Genomic DNA, 19778 nt, shown 5'->3' with positions numbered 1-19778 from the left:
CAATGAGTAATATTTTTAACAAAAACGCAGCTAGCATTTACTGAGTACTGTCTAATTACTATGCTATTTGGAGTTCTCAACATGGGTTGATCTTTTAAATCCTGACAACATCTCTACAAAGGCAGTACTGTTGTTATTCCCAGTTTAAAATTAGAGATCCAAGATACCCATGGAAGTGAAATACTTAAATAACTCTGCACAGCTCATAAGCAACAGACCCAGGACTTAACCCTGGAAGGCTGGCTCCAGACCCCAATTTCTTAACCACTTCCCAATATTTCCTTTCATAATTAATTATGGGAGATGTTTCTTAACATTTCTCATCCTTAGTTTCCTCATCTGTAAAACAGGTAGGACATTATCCAAATTATAATATAAGAATGCTGGTAGAATTAAATGATATGTCTGAAGAGAACTTCGGTAATTACAAAGCATTTGATCAATATTAGTAATAACCAAATGGATAGAATGCTAACTACTTGGTTTCCTGCCTCCTTGGAAGCCAGGGTGTCACACACCATAATTCTGGTCAATGAAGCAAAATTCCCTGGGGAGAATATCCTTTCCTGAATAAAGAGCACAGTATTTAAAAAATGCTTTTCACACTATGTTCTTCCTTATTATCTGGGATGTGGATGTAACATCTCAATGTCCAATAATGACTTTGTAGCCACATAGGCAAAAACCACCCTCTAAGGATATGAAGAAGAGAGAAAGGTGCCTGGTTCCTGAAAGACACAGTAAAACAGCATCCTCAGCCTTAGCTGCCTACTCCAGGCTTTTTGTTAGAAAAGATTTATAAACGCCAATGTTTCTAAGTTGAATTTTCTGTGATTTGCAGTAGAATACATTCCTCATTGATATACCACCATTCAAAGCCACCTCCTTCATGAAGTCCAAAAATTGGAATCTCCATGAATTCATGGTTTCCAGTCTCAGCTAGGCCCTCACAGCTACTCTTCTATCTTTGTACTATTGTTGATGGTTCCTTCTTCTTTCCTTCATGGGAACAGGCTCAAGTCTCTGAGCTCTCACTCCTAGTAGCCAACTCTATCTCCTAATGAAGAGCCAAATAAAGGCAATAGGCTGGAACACCTCACGGTGTTCTCCAACCAACCCTGTAGAGCTATCCAGTTGTTGACAGGGTGTTGGTCTGTTCCCATCCTCTTGTCCTGAGCAAATCCTTCCCTCTATACATTCTCTTCACTCATCAACCCATTGCAATCAAGCTTTGATTTCAGCCTGAAGTTCATCAAAGTCATGCTTGTTCACATCATAAATGACTTTCAAATTGCTAAAGACAAACTTTTAGGCCCTTATTCCAGTTGAACTCATAAGAGCATTGAACATTGCTGGCCACCCCCATCGCATTTTTGAAATTACTTATTCCTTTGGGGTCCATGGTACTGCTCTTGCTAAGTTCTGCATTTACCTACTTACTCTATTCATTCCTTCTCAGTTGGATTCCCTTAAACTTCTTCCCTGACTAAATGCTTTGACTTCAGCTTTTCCTCAGGATGAGATTATTGGCTTCCTCTTATATTCTACATACTCTCTTTGGATGAACTCACCTACATTTATAACTGAATACCACCAACAAGGGGTTTTGCTATCAAACATGATAAACTAGCATGTTTCAGATAAACCCTCCAACCACAAACAAAATACAATCAACATCTGTTTGCAGGCATCAGAAAGATACTTAGGCACTGGATACTTACAGGGTGAAAATTTTGGAGAGAATAAAATTCAGGGAGATGGACTTTCACCTTTGATATGTGTCTCCTCTTCACGAATTCCTTACCCAAATGAATAGCAAACATGTCCACCCAGCTGTGCAAGATGGAAAATTTGGGCCATTCAAGCTGCTTCTTTTCTCTTGTAACCTTCATTCAAAGAATTACCAAAGTCTGTTCATTCTACATCCTAAAGATCTCTCCACCTGTTCCTTCCTGTACATTTCCTGCCATGTTACCCTACATCAAGGCCTTATTATTTTAAACACTTTGAATATTTTGAAAGACACTTCCTATTTGGACTCCCTGCTTCCAAGCTCATCTGACAGGTAAATCCAGCCTCCATATGCCACCATAACTATTTTACTAAAACACTAACCTAACCATATCACTCCACTGCCTAAATCACTTTGATGGCTCCACTTAATCTGAAAAATAAAACACAATAATGAAGTCTTTGACTCCAAATGCCATTCTGTCTTACCTTCTACCCTATTCAATGTACAGTCAGGCCTGAATAACATATTAGGAGTTCCTCAAAAAACCCAGGTTCTTCTCCAGTGTCACGCCATGAACTTTGTGTTTCCTCTGCCTGAAAAACCCTCTACCCCTCCCCTTAATGCTTTCCCCATTTGCGAAAATAAGTAAGATGCCAACTTTATAAGTTACATCAAACTAAATTCAAATGAATAAAAGATTTAAAATCAAATCTTTGGCTGAACTCGCCTACACTTATAACTGAATACCACCAACAATGGGGTATTCAGAAAGAATTATTATAAAGAAAAACAAACCCAAAAAGTACTTGCAGAAAATACGCATGAATAATTTTTGTTTCCTTTAAAGGAGCAGTTAACGAACTATAACCTGAGGGCCAAATTCAGCCTTCAGTCTATTTTTGTAAATAAAGTTTCATTGGAATGTAGCCATGCTGACTTATTTACACGTGTCTGTGTGTGCTTTTACACTGCAACAGCTATGTTGAGTAGTTGAGACTATATGGTCAGCAAAGTCTAAAATATTTACTATCTACCCCTTTACAGAAAAAGTTTACTGAATCCCCAAACTAAAGGATGTTTTAAAAGACAGATATTATTAAAATGAAAAGATGGAAATTTCCAAATACATAATACTTAGAAACTTAGAAACTCTGATTACACAAAATTGAAAGTCAATTAACAAACTGGAACCCACATTTGAAATAGATATGACAGAAAAAATGTTAGTATTGGTGATATATTAAAAGCTCTCAACAATGAGGAAAAGATCAACATCCAAATAGGAAAACTGATAAATGGCTTCAATAGCTAACTGAGAAATTAAAAAGTATAAATGGTCAATAGATACATGACAATATTTTCTACCTTGTTAGCAGTCAAAGGAAGACAAATAAAAGAAATTATTATTTCACGATTTACCTAAAAAATTGGCGAATATATTTTTTTAAAACAGTAATATCCTGCATTGGCAAAGGTTCAAAGAAACAGGCCCTCTTCAAAGATATAATGGGAACAAAAGTTTGATGCACACTTTTTGGAAGAAATTTCACTTTTAGAAAACTGGTACAAAAGCTACTTCCAACTAAAAAAGGTCAGCATTCAGAAAATGTTATTCTAGCAATAGATGATCTAAAATACATCTTGTATGACGGTAATACCATATTGGGTTTAAAACCTACTTTTTTCAGGAGAAACGTGTGACTTCGATTGTCCTCGTACAAGCCTGCAGGTGGAGCCATCACCCGCACAGACTCCACAGTTGTCCTCCTTGGCATTGCTTCCCAGTTGCCGATCACAGCCCACTGCCTGCCAACAGAAGCATGGCGGTCAGTGGTGCCCAAAACCAGGGGATGGGGAACTCCCTTCATTTCAGGAACCTTAGTTGTGATGTAATCCTTAAATTTACAGTTTGGCTCTCTTTTATGAGAACATAGTTTTATAAATGTAAATGATATAATGTCTTACAGGATAGTATCATTTATATGATTCTAATGCAAGGCCGAAATATTAATAAAGATTTGAAGCTGTCCCTCCATACCCCCTCCCTTTTCTATTTATATTTTTATTCAGATTTCTGTCTTTTTTTATTTCAAGACAAGATCTCACTCTGTTGCCCAGGATGGAGTGCAATAGTGGGACTGTGGCTCGCTGCAGCCTCAACCTTCTGGGCCCAAGTGATCCTCCCACCTCAGCCTCCCAAGTAGCTGGGATCACTTAAGCCTGGGAGGTTGAGTCACAGGCCTGTGCCCCAACACCCAGCTTTTTAAAATGTGATGAAAAGACAGGGTCTCCCTATGTTGCCCAGGCTGGTCTTGAATTCCTGGGCTCAAGTGATCCTCCTGCCTTGGCCTCCCAAAGTGCTGGAATTACAGGCGTGTACCACACTGCCCAGTCCAGGTATTTTTATGTATATAAAATAAACAGAACATGACAGACATTTCCTCTCTCCCCAGTCCTACACTTGTCCTGTTCTTTCATTTCCTCCCCAAAACAACCACTGTCCTAAATTTCATGTATAACCTTCTGGTTCATAGTTTTACTTTAAATATCTTTTTTTTCTGTTTTTACTTCTATCTCTAAACCTATATCTCTATATCCCTATATTAATATCTGTCTGTAGCCTTTATCTATATGTTTATAGTTCCTCGTCTTTATCATTAGCTGTACCTAGGCCTATGTATCTCCACCTCTGTCATACCTATATATTTATAAACAATTTTTAAAATATAAAAAGGAACTAAAAGGAGAGATGTCTCATATAAAATATGTGTTTATACTGCTATCTTTCCTTCTCTTGTCATTTTTCATGTGTACATATGTGTGTGTATTTGCTAGATTACAGGCTTGCTTATATGAGAAAAAAAGGCCATGTCTTATATTTCTTTTTTATTTTGTAAGCATATATTTTACATAATGTGTAAAAGACAATAATATCAACTGATTTGATGGTTTATCTCTTCCTTCCCATATTCATCTAACTTTATTTATAAACCTAGTGTTTAAGCGCAGGGACTTTGGAGGAAGAAAACACCCACGTACAAACCTGGATCCACCCACCAACCTTTTAAGCTGCAGGATGTTGAAAAATTCAAACTCTCAGAGACTCGTTTTCCTCAACAGTAAAACAGAGAGAATAATACCAATATATACTTCACATAGGGCCTAGTGAGGATTCAATGAGAAAACATATGTAAAATTCTTAGTATAATGATTCAAACATTATAAAGGATTCAATAAAAGACGGCCAATGTTATTATTTCTCTCTGTTTTTCATCTTGACTCCTGGGTAGCCCCCATGCTTCAGCTTGGAGAGCTGTTGAATTAGACTCTATATTCAAGCTGTTGAAGAAGAAATGAAACTAGAGGAAGTTGGGACAATTATTTAGACACTATTCTTTCCAACATTTTGGTGTCGAAGGGAAAGAGAAAGACCTAGTGAAAATTTCAGGGAGAGGTAGTAAGTTCCAAGGAAGTTTAGGGAATAGCTTATGATTAGAGATATTTTCAAATTCACAAAGAGCTATCATGAGGAAAGGGTCTACTTTTGTTCTTTGTATTTCCAAATGGTGAAAGCTACAGGTTTAAGCATAATTTGGTTCAATATGAGAAAGTTTGAAAAGTCAGAGTTATCTAATTATAAGTATTCAGTCATAGTCTAGGAGACCTCTTGGTGGAACAATTGTAGGGGGAATTAAATCATTGGATGAGTGCTTTTATCCAATGACTTTTGAGATCCTTTAATCCTGATTATATGGTTTTATAAAGATGGTAATACAATATTAATAATTGCTGATTTTTATTGAATGCTTAGCATGTACCTGGCATTATGCCATGAATATTGTACACATTATTTCATTTAATCTTCAGAGCAATTTTATGATGTAGGTGATACCTTTCACTCTATTTTATAAATAAGGAATCTAAACATTTCTGAGTCAATGATTGGCCAATATTATACAGCTAGTATACAGTGTTGGTAATGGTTTTAAAACCCAAGATTCTGGGCCCAGAATCTTAACACTACATTACAACTTCCTCTACCTTAAGTATCAGCAGATAGACAACAACAAAAGCCCAGTTACACAGGCCATTGTATTAATATTTACAAGTACATGTGGAACAACTTAAGAGTGATTGATTTTGGAAACACACTTGTATGGTCGAGATTCAATCAATGAGTAACTTGTGTTCATGCAACTTTCTCCAAGGGGAGTAATTCCACTATTAAATTATAGAAACACTGCTCCTGGGCCAAGCTCTGTCCTCACACATTCATGTCCCTGAGCACTCTGCATTTCATGAGAAGGAGAATCACTCTCTATCTAGTCATCCAGGAAGGGTGTGGGTTTAGGACCTAGGAGGGGCTTGTTTTGAAGAGTGTTTAAGGCCTTGTAAGATCTCGGGCAATTGAATACCTCCCTGAGCACTTATATTTGCTTCATAATTTTTGTAAAGTTACAATTCATCCAAATGTTATAACCAAATAAAGCATGTGAAAACATCAGAAAAATGATATTTGAAAAGAAAGTCTTGCATTGGAATTCATAAGGAATAAGCCAGAAATGCCTTTGAAATTGAGGGGCTACTGAATTTTGGCTTTCATATCCCATCATAATCAACAATAAGCAACTTCTAAAAAATTGCCTGAAGTGTTTCCAACTTCTATGACATCGTCTGAAGTCATGATCTCTAATTACAGTGATTTATTAACTACTAATTGACAGATATATCAATAAAATTTATTAACATCTATTAAATAACCATTTTATATATTGCCAGACACTACATAGTATAAATTAATAACATAAGATTCTTACTTTACAGTGTAGTTAATGAGACAAGTCACACAAGATAGTGGATGATATAAAGAAATATTTTAAATATATGAGTAGTGCTTTTTGGAATAAATATTCATCTATAAATCATCACTTCAGTTAAAAATTATTTCACAGTTCCTGCTTATGATTTCCTAATCAGCTAAAAGACGATAATACTTAAATAAGTGGCACTAGTCCAAATGAAGCAAAATATGAATTTTTCAGAGCAGTCAAATTTAATCATTCAAGAACAAAACAATTTTTTTTTAAATCAACTGTTTGAAATACCTGCAAATTGGATTCTAACTTGGGGGGAAAAAATCTGACATTTCTGTCTTAAAAATCAGAGTATATGGAGCTGTGGTAGTCAGTAGGGATACTCAAAAACATTTTGGTTCTTTCAGCCCACAGAAGGTCTGTACTTCTCCACTCCCTTTGAAGTTAGCTGTGGTCATTAACTAACTTTGGCCAATGAAATATGAGTCTAAGTGATTGATCTGTGTCACTTCTATAAGAAGATTCAAGGGTCAGTGTCTGAGTCCCATGTTCCCCTTGCACTACTGCAGTTATTATGTAAAAAATGTGTCCAAATAAAGCCTACCTCAACCTTAGTCTCCCAGACATTCTAAGAGCTAAGGCTCCTGTCAACCGCTGTTGGGCAAGTGGTATCAGCAAGAAGTAACCTTTAATTGTTTTAAGCTACTGAGCTTTGGGGGTTGTTGGTTACTGCAGGAAAATCCAGCCTATACTATACAGGACTACAACCATTAATGGATAAAGCACGGTTATTAACAAGAAGATGGTTTTTAAAATTAGAAGTTTCACATTAAAATCCAGTTTTCCGGCTTCTCTTGACAAAAACAAAAACAAAACAAAACTTCCAACATGTTTATACATAGTTGCCCCCTTCACAATGAGCATGTATCCTCCAGTTCACCACCACAGTCAGCACCCAATGTGACTACATCTGAGCAGTTTCTCTCTGGGGCAGTGTGTAGACATTTGACTTTTAATCTCTGTACTAAGCCATCTAAGCATGAATCATCTCTTGAACTGACTGTTCTTTACCGAATTATACCTCATTTTCAGTTACAAACTTCAGCTACACTTGTATCAATACAAAAAGTATGATCAGTATAGTCCAATAATTAAGACATTGGTTTCTGAAATTAGGTTCCCTGGGTTTAAATTCCAGCTCTACCACTTCCTAGCTATGTGCAATAGAAATAGACTGAATGTTTGTGTCTGCACCCAAATTCATATGCAGAGACCTAACCCTCAAGGTGATGGTATTAGGAGGTGAAACATTGTGGGGGTGATTAGGTGATGAGGGTGGAGCCCTCACAAATAGGATTAGTACCGTTATAAAAGATACCCTGGATACCTCCCTCATCCCTTCTGCCATGTAAGCACACAGCTTCCATGAACCAGAAGGCAGGAAGCAGACCCTTACCAGACACTGAATCTGCCAGCACTTTGATTTTCGACTTCCCAGCCTCTAGAACTGTAAAAAATAAATTTCTGTTGTTAATATGCCACCCAATCTACGGCAGCTAGTGATAGCTGCCCAAACTGACTAAGATACCGTACAACTTGGGCAATTTACTTAGCCTCTTCAATTTCCAGTTTCCTTATCAACAAAGCAGGGAATAAATACTGTACCTACTTGATAGGATTATGATGAGCTAACAGTAAAGGGCTTCCACAATGCCTGATACCTGGGCTAAGCACCCAGTGTTAGTTGCTATTATTTTTATTTTTATTCTAAATTCTAAGTGGTTTCTTCATCTGCACAGTTATCAGGGAATTCAATAAACATGAATGACAAATTAGATTTGGTCTGCAGAGCTGGTACCAACCAGGTCATGCCTCTAATAAAAATCAGACCTCCAAAGCAGAAGCAAATTTCATTCAGTGAGCACTGCTGTCTCAGGCTGTCTGTTGTGCTCAGGCTAATGGAAAGTTGTTCCCAAGAGCATTGTGACATGTTCATTTAAATGAGAAAACTATACAGACATTTACAAGACTTACGTGTAGTCTATGCCAAGTAGTCATTATGGCTCACATCAGTGATCCTGAGGCAAGCAGAAAGAATCACCAGGAAGCAGGAAGTAGGTGCTCACCAGACACTGAATCTGCCTAACTGATGCCCATGGCCACGTGGCACAAGAAAGGAAATTTATGTGAACATTATCCTGTTGAAGGAAAGATACTGAATTCAACCAAGAAGTGTCTGAGTCACTTCTTAGGAAGTACATATAATTATTAAATTCAAATCACCTAGCCAAAAAAGCATCCAGCTTTCAGCGACCAGGGTATCACTCCTCATCACCCAAAGAACTGGCTTACTCATTAGAATCACAAAAAAAGTGATGAGAAGCACTCATTTAAAATGGACTAATTCATACTGAAACCACCTTTATTCTGCAAGCCCCTTTAAACCCTGGAAACTCCCGGAGCCAACTATGCAACTGGACTTAGACCATTAATAAGAACAGGGGGTGGTGAGCAGTGAGCAGAAGGGTAAACGTGGGAAGGGGAGCTCATGTTGACTGCAGGCCTCCTGTGCATCAGCTATTGTGCTGGGCACTTGGAATGTTGGTTTGTGGAAAAATGAATTTAAAACAGGACCTACAAGGAGGATAATATCTCCTTTTTACCTGATGAAAAGGCCAAGGCTCAAAGATGGTAAGGGAGTTGCCAAGTGGTCTTCAGTTAATTAGTTGTAGAAATTGAATCCGAATGCAGTTCTCTCTAAATCTGAAGTCTACACAGTCCTGATCACAGCTATTCATCACAGGAAGCCACCAAGTAGGTCCATGACCTTGACCCAAAGTCAAAGCGACCTTAGCTTCACACACCAACTGTGCCAAAGGCAATGGTTTTCTACTCCCTCTAGCTGCATAGGGCACTGTTCTCTAACCATATTTTGTCATCTCTATTTTCTTCAGAGCATCTTCAAATTTCTCATTCCTCCTCAAAATCCTACCCCCTCATTCTGATTAGATGCCTTTGCTTCATATTTCACTCAATTGAGGCCATCAAACAATATCTCACCCTCCTGTCCATTCCCATACAAACTGATCAGTGGCCCATATTTCACCCTTCCTACCTGCCTCAAGGGAAGAGGTGTCCCTCCTCCTTGTCCATGGGCAATCTGTCTCCTTCGTTTCTGTTATCAACTCCTTTGAAGAGCCCAGGAACTTCACTGCATTAGTTGTATATTTCTACCTCTCAGTCAATACTCCACTCACCCAAGGGCCTGGCAACATATATACTTGTTCATTCATGGATTTACCATGAAGTTAATGAAGCTTAAGTTTCACAGTCAACCACTCTCTCCTTTTCCCTCTGTCTTGCCTACCTGCTGTTCCCAGTCTGGGCTCCCACAAATGCTGAGAGTTGCTGAGAATTGAAATGTTTGAGTTGGGGAGGGGAAGCTGGACTGCAACTGGGAAGGATTTCTATGTAAGAATCTGCCATAAATTAGCCAGTGGTGGCACACCTGTGGTCCCAGCTACTCAGGACGTTGAGATGGGAGAATCACTTGAGCCCAGGAGGTTGAGGCTGCAATGAGCCATGATAGCACCACTGTACTCCAGTCTGGGTGACAGAGACCTTGTCGCAAAAATTAATAAATAAAGAGGGCCCTTCTAATTATATATGCTTCAGGTACCCTAAAAACTGTATCTGCTCCAGTGCTTTTCCAAGTATCTCTGATCTTGAAGACATTCTTCCTGGACCTGACATCCCCCTCTGGCTGTAGTTGTATCTTTCCCTCTATTCTTCTGATTCATACTTTTTGAAAGATGGATTTATGCTCATCATCCCTACTCATTTCAGCCTATTCCTTCCTTACTATGTGTAGTAGGTTGAATTGTGCACTCTCCCCAAAAAAAGACATGGCACCTAGAACCTGTGAATGTAACCATATTTGGAAAAACATCTTTGCAAATGTAATTAAGGATGTTGAGATGAAATCATATGAAGGTGTCCTTATGAAAGGAGGGGAAAACATAGAGATAGACAAGAGGAGGTGAGGTGCAGATGAAGGCAGAGATTAGAGTGATGCTTCCACAATTAAATTATTAAATTAAATTACTGCCCCATCAGGGGCATCTCTTCCTGTGCTTGTCCCGTCAATCATGGGCACCAGGACTCTGTACTTGAGAGTACAACCTGTCCTTCTTACTCAGTCCCCAAGGACATTAGATGATTAGATTTAACCATGTGACAGCCCTAGATCTATATTTCTAGTCTAGATTTCTCTCCTAAGCTCTCAATTCATATATCAACTTAATATTCACAGGCACATCTAGCTCATCACCTTTGCCCCATGCCCCTGGTTCTAACCCAATATTTTGTCTTGATGAATGGTCTCACTATCTATCTAGTTAAATCATGATATCAGAAATCTAGATATCATTTTCTCGCTCCCCATATCCAACCAAACATTCAGTCCTAAAAGATCTGTTTCCAGGGCCAGGTTCAGTGGCTCACGTCTATAACCCCAGTATTGTGGGGGGCCAAGATAGGAAGGCTGCTCGAAGTCAGGAGTTGGAGATCAGTCTGGGCAACAAAGTTACACCTGATCTCTACAAAAAATTCAAAAAATAAAAATTATCCTAGCATGGTGGAACATTCCTGTAGTCCCAGCTACTTGGGGGTAGAGTGCAGACTAAGTTGGGAGGATTACTTGAGCCCAGGAGCTCAAGGCTGTACTGAGCTGTAACCACACCATTACACTCCAGCCTGGACAACAGAGCAAGACCCTGTCTCAAAAAAAAAAAAATGCATCCTTAACCTTTAGAATTTGTCTCCACTTAATTCATTCTACCTCTTGCCTTATTTTAAGTTCTTATTATCCCATACTTGACCTTCTATTGTTTGGCTAGATCCCCGTCCTCTGCAAATAACCTGCCACTTTGCCACTGAAATGACCTTTCTAAAGACAAGCTGAAATTCTTTATAAAATTATGAAACAGCTCCTCTCTCAACTTTCAGAATAAGTTAACAATTGGTTTCCACCTCCACTGGTAGCCTCATCTCCTAGCACTATTCCGTGGGTATTCTCACCTCAACTCTCCAGAATGTACTCCTGGACCCTTAAACACATCTGTACCTGCTGTTACATTCCTGTCCCTTCTGCTTGTCATTCTTCCTCACCTTGGTTTATCTAACGTTTACTCAAATTTTCAAAACCTCACTGTCCAAACATCACCTTATCCAGAGTGCACTCCTTGAGCCCAGACTAAATTTCTTTTATTTATTTATATTTATATTTTTATTTTTTAGAAACAGGATCTCGCCCTATCATAGGCTGGAGTACAGTAGTGCAATCATAGCTCAGTGCAGCCTCGACCACCTGGACTCAAGCCAGTCTCTTGCCTCAGGTTCCTGAGTAGCAAGTAGCTAGGACCATAGGCTTGGGCCACCACACCCAGCTAATTGTTAAAAAGGTTTTGTAGAAACAAGGTTTCCCCATGTTGCCCAGGCTGGTCTCGAACTCCTAGGCTCAAGGAATCCTCCTCTCTTGGCCTCCCAAAGTGTTGTGATTATAGGCAGAAGCCAATGCACCCAACCTAAATTACTTTTAATAACGATTCATTTTAATTATAAAAGCAATGCATGATCATGGTCAAGAACTCAGAAAACAAAAGCATAATCCCACTGAGAAGGATTACTATTATCATTTGGTCAAAGAGCCCAAAACTTAACTGATGGCAGTAAAGGGCAACAATAGACTGTTTATAAAATGGAAGAATTACATGGTAAGCTTGGACCGTTTGCCAAAAGTAGAAAGCAACCAAAGTGTCCTTCAGTAGATGAATGGATAAATAAACTGTAGTACATCCAGACGATGGAATATTATTCAGTGTTAAAAGGAAATGAGCTACTGTGCTCGCTTCGGCAGCACATATACTAAAATTGGAATGATACAGAGATGATTAGCATGCCCCCTGTGCCAGGAGGACATGGAAATTTGTGAAACATTCCATTAATTTAATTTTTTCTCTTAAATGTTTTAAATGAAAAGAAAAAAAAGAAATGAGCTATCAAGTCATGAAAAGACACTGAGGAAACTGAAATGTGTAATATATTACCACATGAAAGAAGCCAATCCGAAAAGGCTCCATACTATATGATTCCAACTCTATGACATTCCGGAAAAGGCAAAACTATGGAGACAGTAAAAAGATCCATGGTTGCCAGGAGTTAACGAGGAGAGAGGGATGAAAGAGAAAAGCATGGAGGATTTTTAGGTCAGTGAAACTACTCTGCATTATACTATAATAGTGGACACATGTCATTATACATTTGTCCAAACTCATAGAATTTACAACACCAAGAGTGAGACCTAATGTAAACTATGAACTTTGGGTGATTATGATGTGTCGATGTAGGTTCATCGAATGTAATAACTGTATCACTTTAGTGGGGCATGTTGATAGCAGGGGTGGCGGTGCATATAAGGAAGCAGGGAAGTCCTATGGGAAAATTCCACCTTTCACTAAATTTTGCTGTGAATCTAAAATTGCTCTGAAAATTGAGTCAAGCCAGGTATGGTGGTTCATGCCTGTAATGCCAGTATTTTGGGAGGTTCAAGGCCAGCCTGAGCAACATAGTGAGAACCCCATCTCTGCAGAAATCAAACAAACAAAAAATTGGCTGAGCATGATGGCACATGCCTGCAGTCCCAGCTACATAGGAGGCTGAGGCAGGAGGATTGCTTGAGCCCAGGAGGATAAATCTGCAATGAGGCATGATCATGTTGCTGTATTACAGCCTGGGTGACAGGGTGAGACCCCGTCTCTTAAAAAAAAGAGAGAAAGAAAGAAATTGAGTCTGTTTTAAAAGGGCAGGGAGGTGGATAGTGCAGGAAGAGCCTACAGGAGACTGACAAGAATCCTCAATTTCATCATTAATGCAAGGACAAGCCATTGAGGGGCTTTGGGGAATGCAAGAATGACAAGCTCTGATTGCCTTTTAACATAATCACTTTGGCTGCTGTGTGAATAACAAACTGGAGGGAATCATAGTGGGAGCTGGGAGAACAGAACAGAAAGCTGTTAATGCGATTTAGATTAGCTAATAAGGACTTAGGCTACAAGAAAGGCAGTAAAGATGGCAAGATGTGCTAAATTAAAAGTAATCTTTGGAGGGAAAATTGACAGGACGTGGCAATGGATCAAATGTGTGGGTTGAAATAAAGGCAGAATGATGTCAAAGTTTTGGGATGAGCAACTAGAAGCCATTTTTTAGATAAAGGGATGAACAAAGTTGAAGCTAGTTTGAAAAGCAGGATGAAGGTTCACCTTTGAGCACTTTAAGTCTGAAATTCCTGGTAGTGGTTTACACTTAGTAGGTGGTCAGGTTGCTTGTCTGCTGTTGTTACTACTGTTTTTGTTATGAGCACAACAGAGTGGGTGAAATACTAGACACATTCATTATTTTTAAAAAACATTTTTCAGAAGTCAAAAGAATAGATGCAGAATCCTATAATTTCCCTGCCATCCCTGCCTCACAACCTGTCATAGTGTCTTTTTAATTTTTTTTTCTTTTTGAGACAGTCTTGCTCTGTCACCCAGGCTGGAATGCAGTGGCGTGATCTTGGCTCACTGCAACCTCCACCTCCTGGGTTCAAGTGATTCTCCAGCCTCAGCCTCCCTAGTAGCTCGGATTACAGGAACACACCATCACATCCAGCTAATTTTTGTATTTTTAGTGGAGATGGGGTTTCACCATGTTGCCAGGCTGGTCTTGATCTCCTGACCTCAAGTGATCCACCCACCTTGGCCTCCCAAAGTGCTGGGATTACAGGGTGAGCCACCACACCTGGCCTAAAGTGTCTTGAATCCTTACACTCATTACAAGCCACTGAGGTTTATCTCAGTCACACTTGTCATAGCTCTGCAGAGACCACTCTGAAAAATCTGCTGGAATGCATTCATGCTAGTTTTTCAGTAAATAAATCATTATTCCCAAAGATCCAAAACAATGAATTAATTTTAATAAGAAAGTTTAATTTAATAAGAGACTCTCCAGTATTACTCTTCCAAAACAGTGGTTCTCAAAGTATATTCCCCAGACCCACAGCTTCAGTATCTCCAGGGAACTTGTTAGAAATGCAGGTCTTTGGGCCCCATCCCTTACCTACTGAATCACAAACTCTGGGGGATGAGCACAACATTCTGTTATCACAAGCCCTCCAGGTGACTCTGATGCATGTTCAAGTTAGAGAATCACTAATCTATAGCCAGGGGCGGTGGCTCATGCCTGTAATCCCAGCACTTTGAGAGGCTGAGGCAGGCGAATTACCTGAGGTCAGGAGTACAAGATCAGCCTGGCCAACATGATGAAACCTCATCTGTACTAAAAATACAAAATTGGGATACAAATATAATTTGTATTTGGTGTACAAAAATACAAAACTGGGATTACAGGTGTAAGCCACTGTACATGGCCAATAGCAATATTTTCATCTGCATGAACAAAAGTACAGAAGAAAAGGGTTCTGTTTATTGACAGTAGGCGTAGCACATCCCTGAAGCAGGGGCTCCGGAGGAAAGTGTGCTTACCTGACAGATGCCACTGATACACATGTCCAAGGAGTCTGTGTTGCAACGAGTTCCATCCAGTACCTTAGGTGCCAGCTCCACCACCAAGTTTTGTCCTCGTGCATGACACTTGAGTGCACACGGCGCAGCAGGATCATTATATCGTGGAAGCCATTCATAATAACGCCCCTGATACTGGACATCATTGTAGGCTGAGCACTGCTGGGCTCTGAAATCTTCTGCATCTGGAGGGCAGTCCTGGGGACAGAGGGAAAAGGCCACATGCACATCACCCAGTGAGAGAGGCCAACAGAAGGTGAAATAAGTTAACCAGAATCTCATGAGACCACACCCCACTTGCCTCTATCTGGGAGTCACCTAATTCCCTGTCATTGTTGTTTTTAATTCATCTGTCTTTCCTCCCCTGTCAGGCTCCCTCCCATATCTTCACTGGTACCAAGTATCTGCCTTCAACTGGCTGTAGGATGGATGGCAGAAAACATAGCTTGTTCAAATTCTGTCTACAACAAAAGCAAATAAATTCTAAGTAAATGCCTTAAGTTGCTCTCATAATAAAAAGTGTTTGTACAAATATTGATGACTCATTGATCTTTTTACCAAATTACTGATTCCGCCCACCAGAATTTCCACAGCAAGATACTAGTTGAGAAAAGTGTTACTTTATTCATCAAAAATCTACTTTTGATATGTCAAACTTCATAATTAAAGAAAACAGATACAAAAAAGCAATATAGCCGCCAGGCACGGTGGCTTACGTCTGTAATCCCAGCACTTTGGGTGGCTGAAGCGGGCGGATCACTGGAGGTCAGGAGTTCCAGAACAGCTTGGCCAAAACAGTGAAACCCTGTCTCTACGAAAAATACAAGAATTAGCTGGGTGTGGTGGCGCATGCCTATAGTCCCAGCTACTCACGAGGCTGAGGCAGGAGACTGCTTGAACCTGGGTGGTGGAGGCTGCAGTGAGCCAAGATTGTGCCACTGCACTCCAGCCTGAGTGACAGAGCAAGACTCAGTCGCAAAAAAAAAAAAAAAAAAAAGAAAAGAAAAGAAAAAAAAGAAACCAAACTCACACACACCATAATTTTATATTTTTATTATGAAAGTAATAAATATTCATTCTAAAAACTTTGGAAAATAGTTTCTACTCAACAAAAGAATAAATAACATAGATCTTTTGTATCTAAATCTTCACACAAATCTTGACTATTTACCAAGGAACTCTTTCTGGAATTAAATTTCTGCATCCAAGGTTATACACATTTTATAGACTATTCAAAATATTGCAAAATTGCCCTCCACTATAATTTTCTAGTTTTTTTTCCCAATCAGAAATACTTCATTGTTTTCATTTGCATTTTCTTTTTGAGATAGAGTCTTGCTTTGTCACCTAGGCTGGACCTCCCAGGTTCAAGAGATTCTCCTATCTCAGCCTCTCAAGTGGCTGGGATTACAGGCTCCTGCCACCATGGCTGGCTAATTTGTTTTTGCATTTTTAATAGAGATGAGTTTTCACCATGTTAGCCAGGCTGGTCTCAAACTCCTGACCTCAAGTGATTCACCCACCTCAGCCTCCCAAAGTGTTGGGATTAGAGGTGTGAGCCACCATGCCCAGCTTGCATTTTCTTTTTATTGTTTAATATCTTTTCATGTGTTAATTCTTCAAATTTTTGTATTAATTCTACAAAAATTTCTTGTTTTATATCCTTTATCCATTGGCATTTTTGTCTTTTTATTATTTTCATCAGATGAAACTATTAAACTTCATAGAGAAATTATCAACTCTTCGTCATTTCTGTTGGAAATATTTTCCCCATTTCATTTTGTTTTTAGTACTTTGTAAAGTCAAAAAGTTTTACATTTTCATGTAGTCAGCTCTATTAATATTTCCCCTTAAGGTTTCTTTCTTTATTAACGGGCTTAGAAATGCTTTCCCACTCTGCTCTGAGAACAGATAAATACTTAAATGTATTTTCCTAGTTCCTTTATAGATTAGCAGTCATATTTAACTATTTGTTATATTTGGAATTTATTTAGATGAATCATTTAAGTTAGAAATCTAGCTTTATTTTTTTTCACAAATAGATATTGATAAATTATCAGCCAGGATTTTTAAATACAATTTTCCTCTTTTTGCTACTTGACTTTAGTATTTTATTGTTTACACTTTGGGCCTTTATAAACTTCCTTAAATCCTTTTTGGAAGTAGATAGGGAATAAATAGAATATAATTAACAAACATTCTTCTGAGATTAGTTGTATTATTTTGCTGTGAAACATTCCAAAATCCTATATTGCATCCACATTTTTGTTTTCTTAGCAAAATTAAATAAGGTTACACTAATAGAAGCAAGTCAAACTGAAGAAGACTAAAACTGGATGACTTTTTCTTTAGTCAGTGTCTTACTCTGTCACCCAGGATGGAGCACAGTGGCATGATCACAGCTCACTGCAGCCTCGACCTCCAGAGCTCAGGTGATCCTCCCATCTCAGTCTCCCAGGTAGCTGGGACTACAGGGATGCGCCACTACACCCAGCTAATTTTTTGTAGAGACAGTTTTGTCATGTTGCCCATGCTGGTCTCAAACTCCTGGGCTCAGGCAATCTGCCTGCCTCAGCCTCCCAAAGTGCTGGGATTACAGGCATGAACCACCATGCCAGGCCAGATGACTTTTCTCTGTTGAAATGAGGACTGTATCCTCCATCTGGCCACAGGAAGGATCATCAATTACAAAATTACAACACCTCCTCTTCCTCCAGCCATGGCTAGTTTTCTCTATATCTCACTCTTTGAAACCAACCAAAGGAAAGTGTCTAAGAGAGCAGGATGCAAGCAACTTCTTTGCATTAGGCTCATTGGCAACATTCTCTAGGGACTGAATGGGCCGGCCAGCTAACTCTCAACTCCCTTAAATTCCATAAACCAATGAAGTTTCACAAAATTAACAAGAGTTAATTAGCAGAAGACACGTTAGAATGTCAGCCTTAGGGTAGCCAGATTTGTACATATGACCAGCCCCCTTGGCCACAGCTGACTATCCAGAGGCAAACATCTGGTACACACCAGGTCAATCTTTCCCAGGAATTTGAAATTGCAACAAAAGAGCTGGAGCCAACAGAGTTAAGAACTCATATCAATCTAGGGCTGGACTCGCCATTTCTTTTATAAGATTCATGTTGAAGCAAAGCAAGCCAGTTCCCACAGCAAAGAAGAATGAATTCGATAAGAAAGGAGGAGGAAAGATAGTAAACTATGCATTTAAATAGGAATAAGTAACCTGTGGTCCTCATTTTCTGATTTCTGGCTCGGGGCCCTCAAGGCCTGCTTATGCTTAAATTCTCTTAAAAATCCATATATCCATCCAGTGAATCCCCTTTATCCTGAGCTAATGTAAGTAGACTTCTGTTCGTAGCATATGATGCTATCTGATTAAGGCAGCCTGATATCCAGATCATGCTTTCTAGTTTCCCAGGGGTAATCACTGACATTCTCTTTTCACCACCACCCTTTGAACTAGGTAGGTCAGGATTATTACCTTCACTCTATAAATAGAGAAAACTGTGACCTAGGAGGCGTGGCACCCAAGATAGCCAAACAGGAACAGCTCCAGCCTCCAGCTCCCAGCGTGAGTGACACAGAAGACAGGTGATTTCTGCATTTTCAACTGAGGTGCAGACTGACACATCACACCTCTCACGGCTGGGTACACCCTGAGACAAAGCTTCCAAAGCAAGAATCAGATAGCAACACTTGCTGTTCAGCAATATTCTATCTTCTGCAGCCTCCGTTGCTGATACCCAGGCAAACAGGGTCTGGAGTGGACCTCAAGCAAACTCCAACAGACCTGCAGCTGAGGGTCCTAACTGTTAGAAGGAAAACTAACAAACAGAATGGACACCCACACCAAAACCCCATCAGTACGTCACCATCATCAAGGCCAAAGGCAGATAAAACCGCAAATATGGGGAAAAAGCAGTGCAGAAAAGCTGGAAATTCAAAAAATAAGAGCGCATCTCCCAGGGAACAAAGCTGGACGGAGAATGACTTTCACGAGTTGAGAGAAGAAGGCTTCAGTTGATCAAACTTCTCAGAGCTAAAGCAGGAACTACGTAACCAGTGCAAAGAAACTAAAAACCTTGAAAAAATAATGGATGAATGGATAACTAGAAAAATCAGTGCAGAGAAGACCATAAAAGAACTGATAGAGATGAAAACCATGACACGAGAACTACGTCACAAATGCACAACCTTCAGTAACTGACTCGACCAACTGGAAGAAAGATTATCAGTGACTGAAGATCAAATGAATGAAATGAAACAAGATGAGAAATGCAGAGAAAAAAGAGTAAAAAGAAATGAACAAAGCCTCCAAGAAATATGCGATTATGTGAAAAGACCAAATCTACATCTGATTGGTGTGCCTGAAAGTGATGGGGAAAATGGAACCAAGTTGGAAAACACTCTTCAGGATATCATCCAGGAGAATTTCCCCAACCTAGTAAGGCAGGCCAACATTCAAATTCAGGAAATACAGAGAACGCCACAAAGATACACCTTGAGAAGAGCAACTCTAAGACACATAATTGTCATATTCACCAAAGTTGAAATGAAGGAAAAAATGTTAAGGGCAGTCACAGAGAAAGGTCGGGT

At 39.4% G+C, this 19778-nt stretch overlaps 1 protein-coding gene across 1 annotated transcript in view; it reads right to left on the bottom strand.

Moving 5' to 3' along the window:
* Positions 1-19778, bottom strand: part of ADAMTSL3 (ADAMTS-like 3) — a 289568-nt gene that overhangs the window by 212138 nt on the left and 57652 nt on the right. The window contains exons 4-5 of the mRNA XM_011975396.1: positions 15132-15368; positions 3415-3541 (exon numbers count right to left, since the gene is read on the bottom strand). Of these exons, the coding sequence (XP_011830786.1) occupies positions 3415-3541; positions 15132-15368 (364 nt within the window). The remainder of the gene's footprint in view (positions 1-3414; positions 3542-15131; positions 15369-19778) is intronic.

The sequence above is a fragment of the Mandrillus leucophaeus genome, unplaced genomic scaffold, assembly GCF_000951045.1.
Source record: "Mandrillus leucophaeus isolate KB7577 unplaced genomic scaffold, Mleu.le_1.0 Scaffold1541, whole genome shotgun sequence".
Lineage (NCBI taxonomy): Eukaryota > Metazoa > Chordata > Mammalia > Primates > Cercopithecidae > Mandrillus > Mandrillus leucophaeus.
Note: the sequence above shows the minus strand (reverse complement) of the source record. Positions and strands in the feature narration are given on the sequence as shown.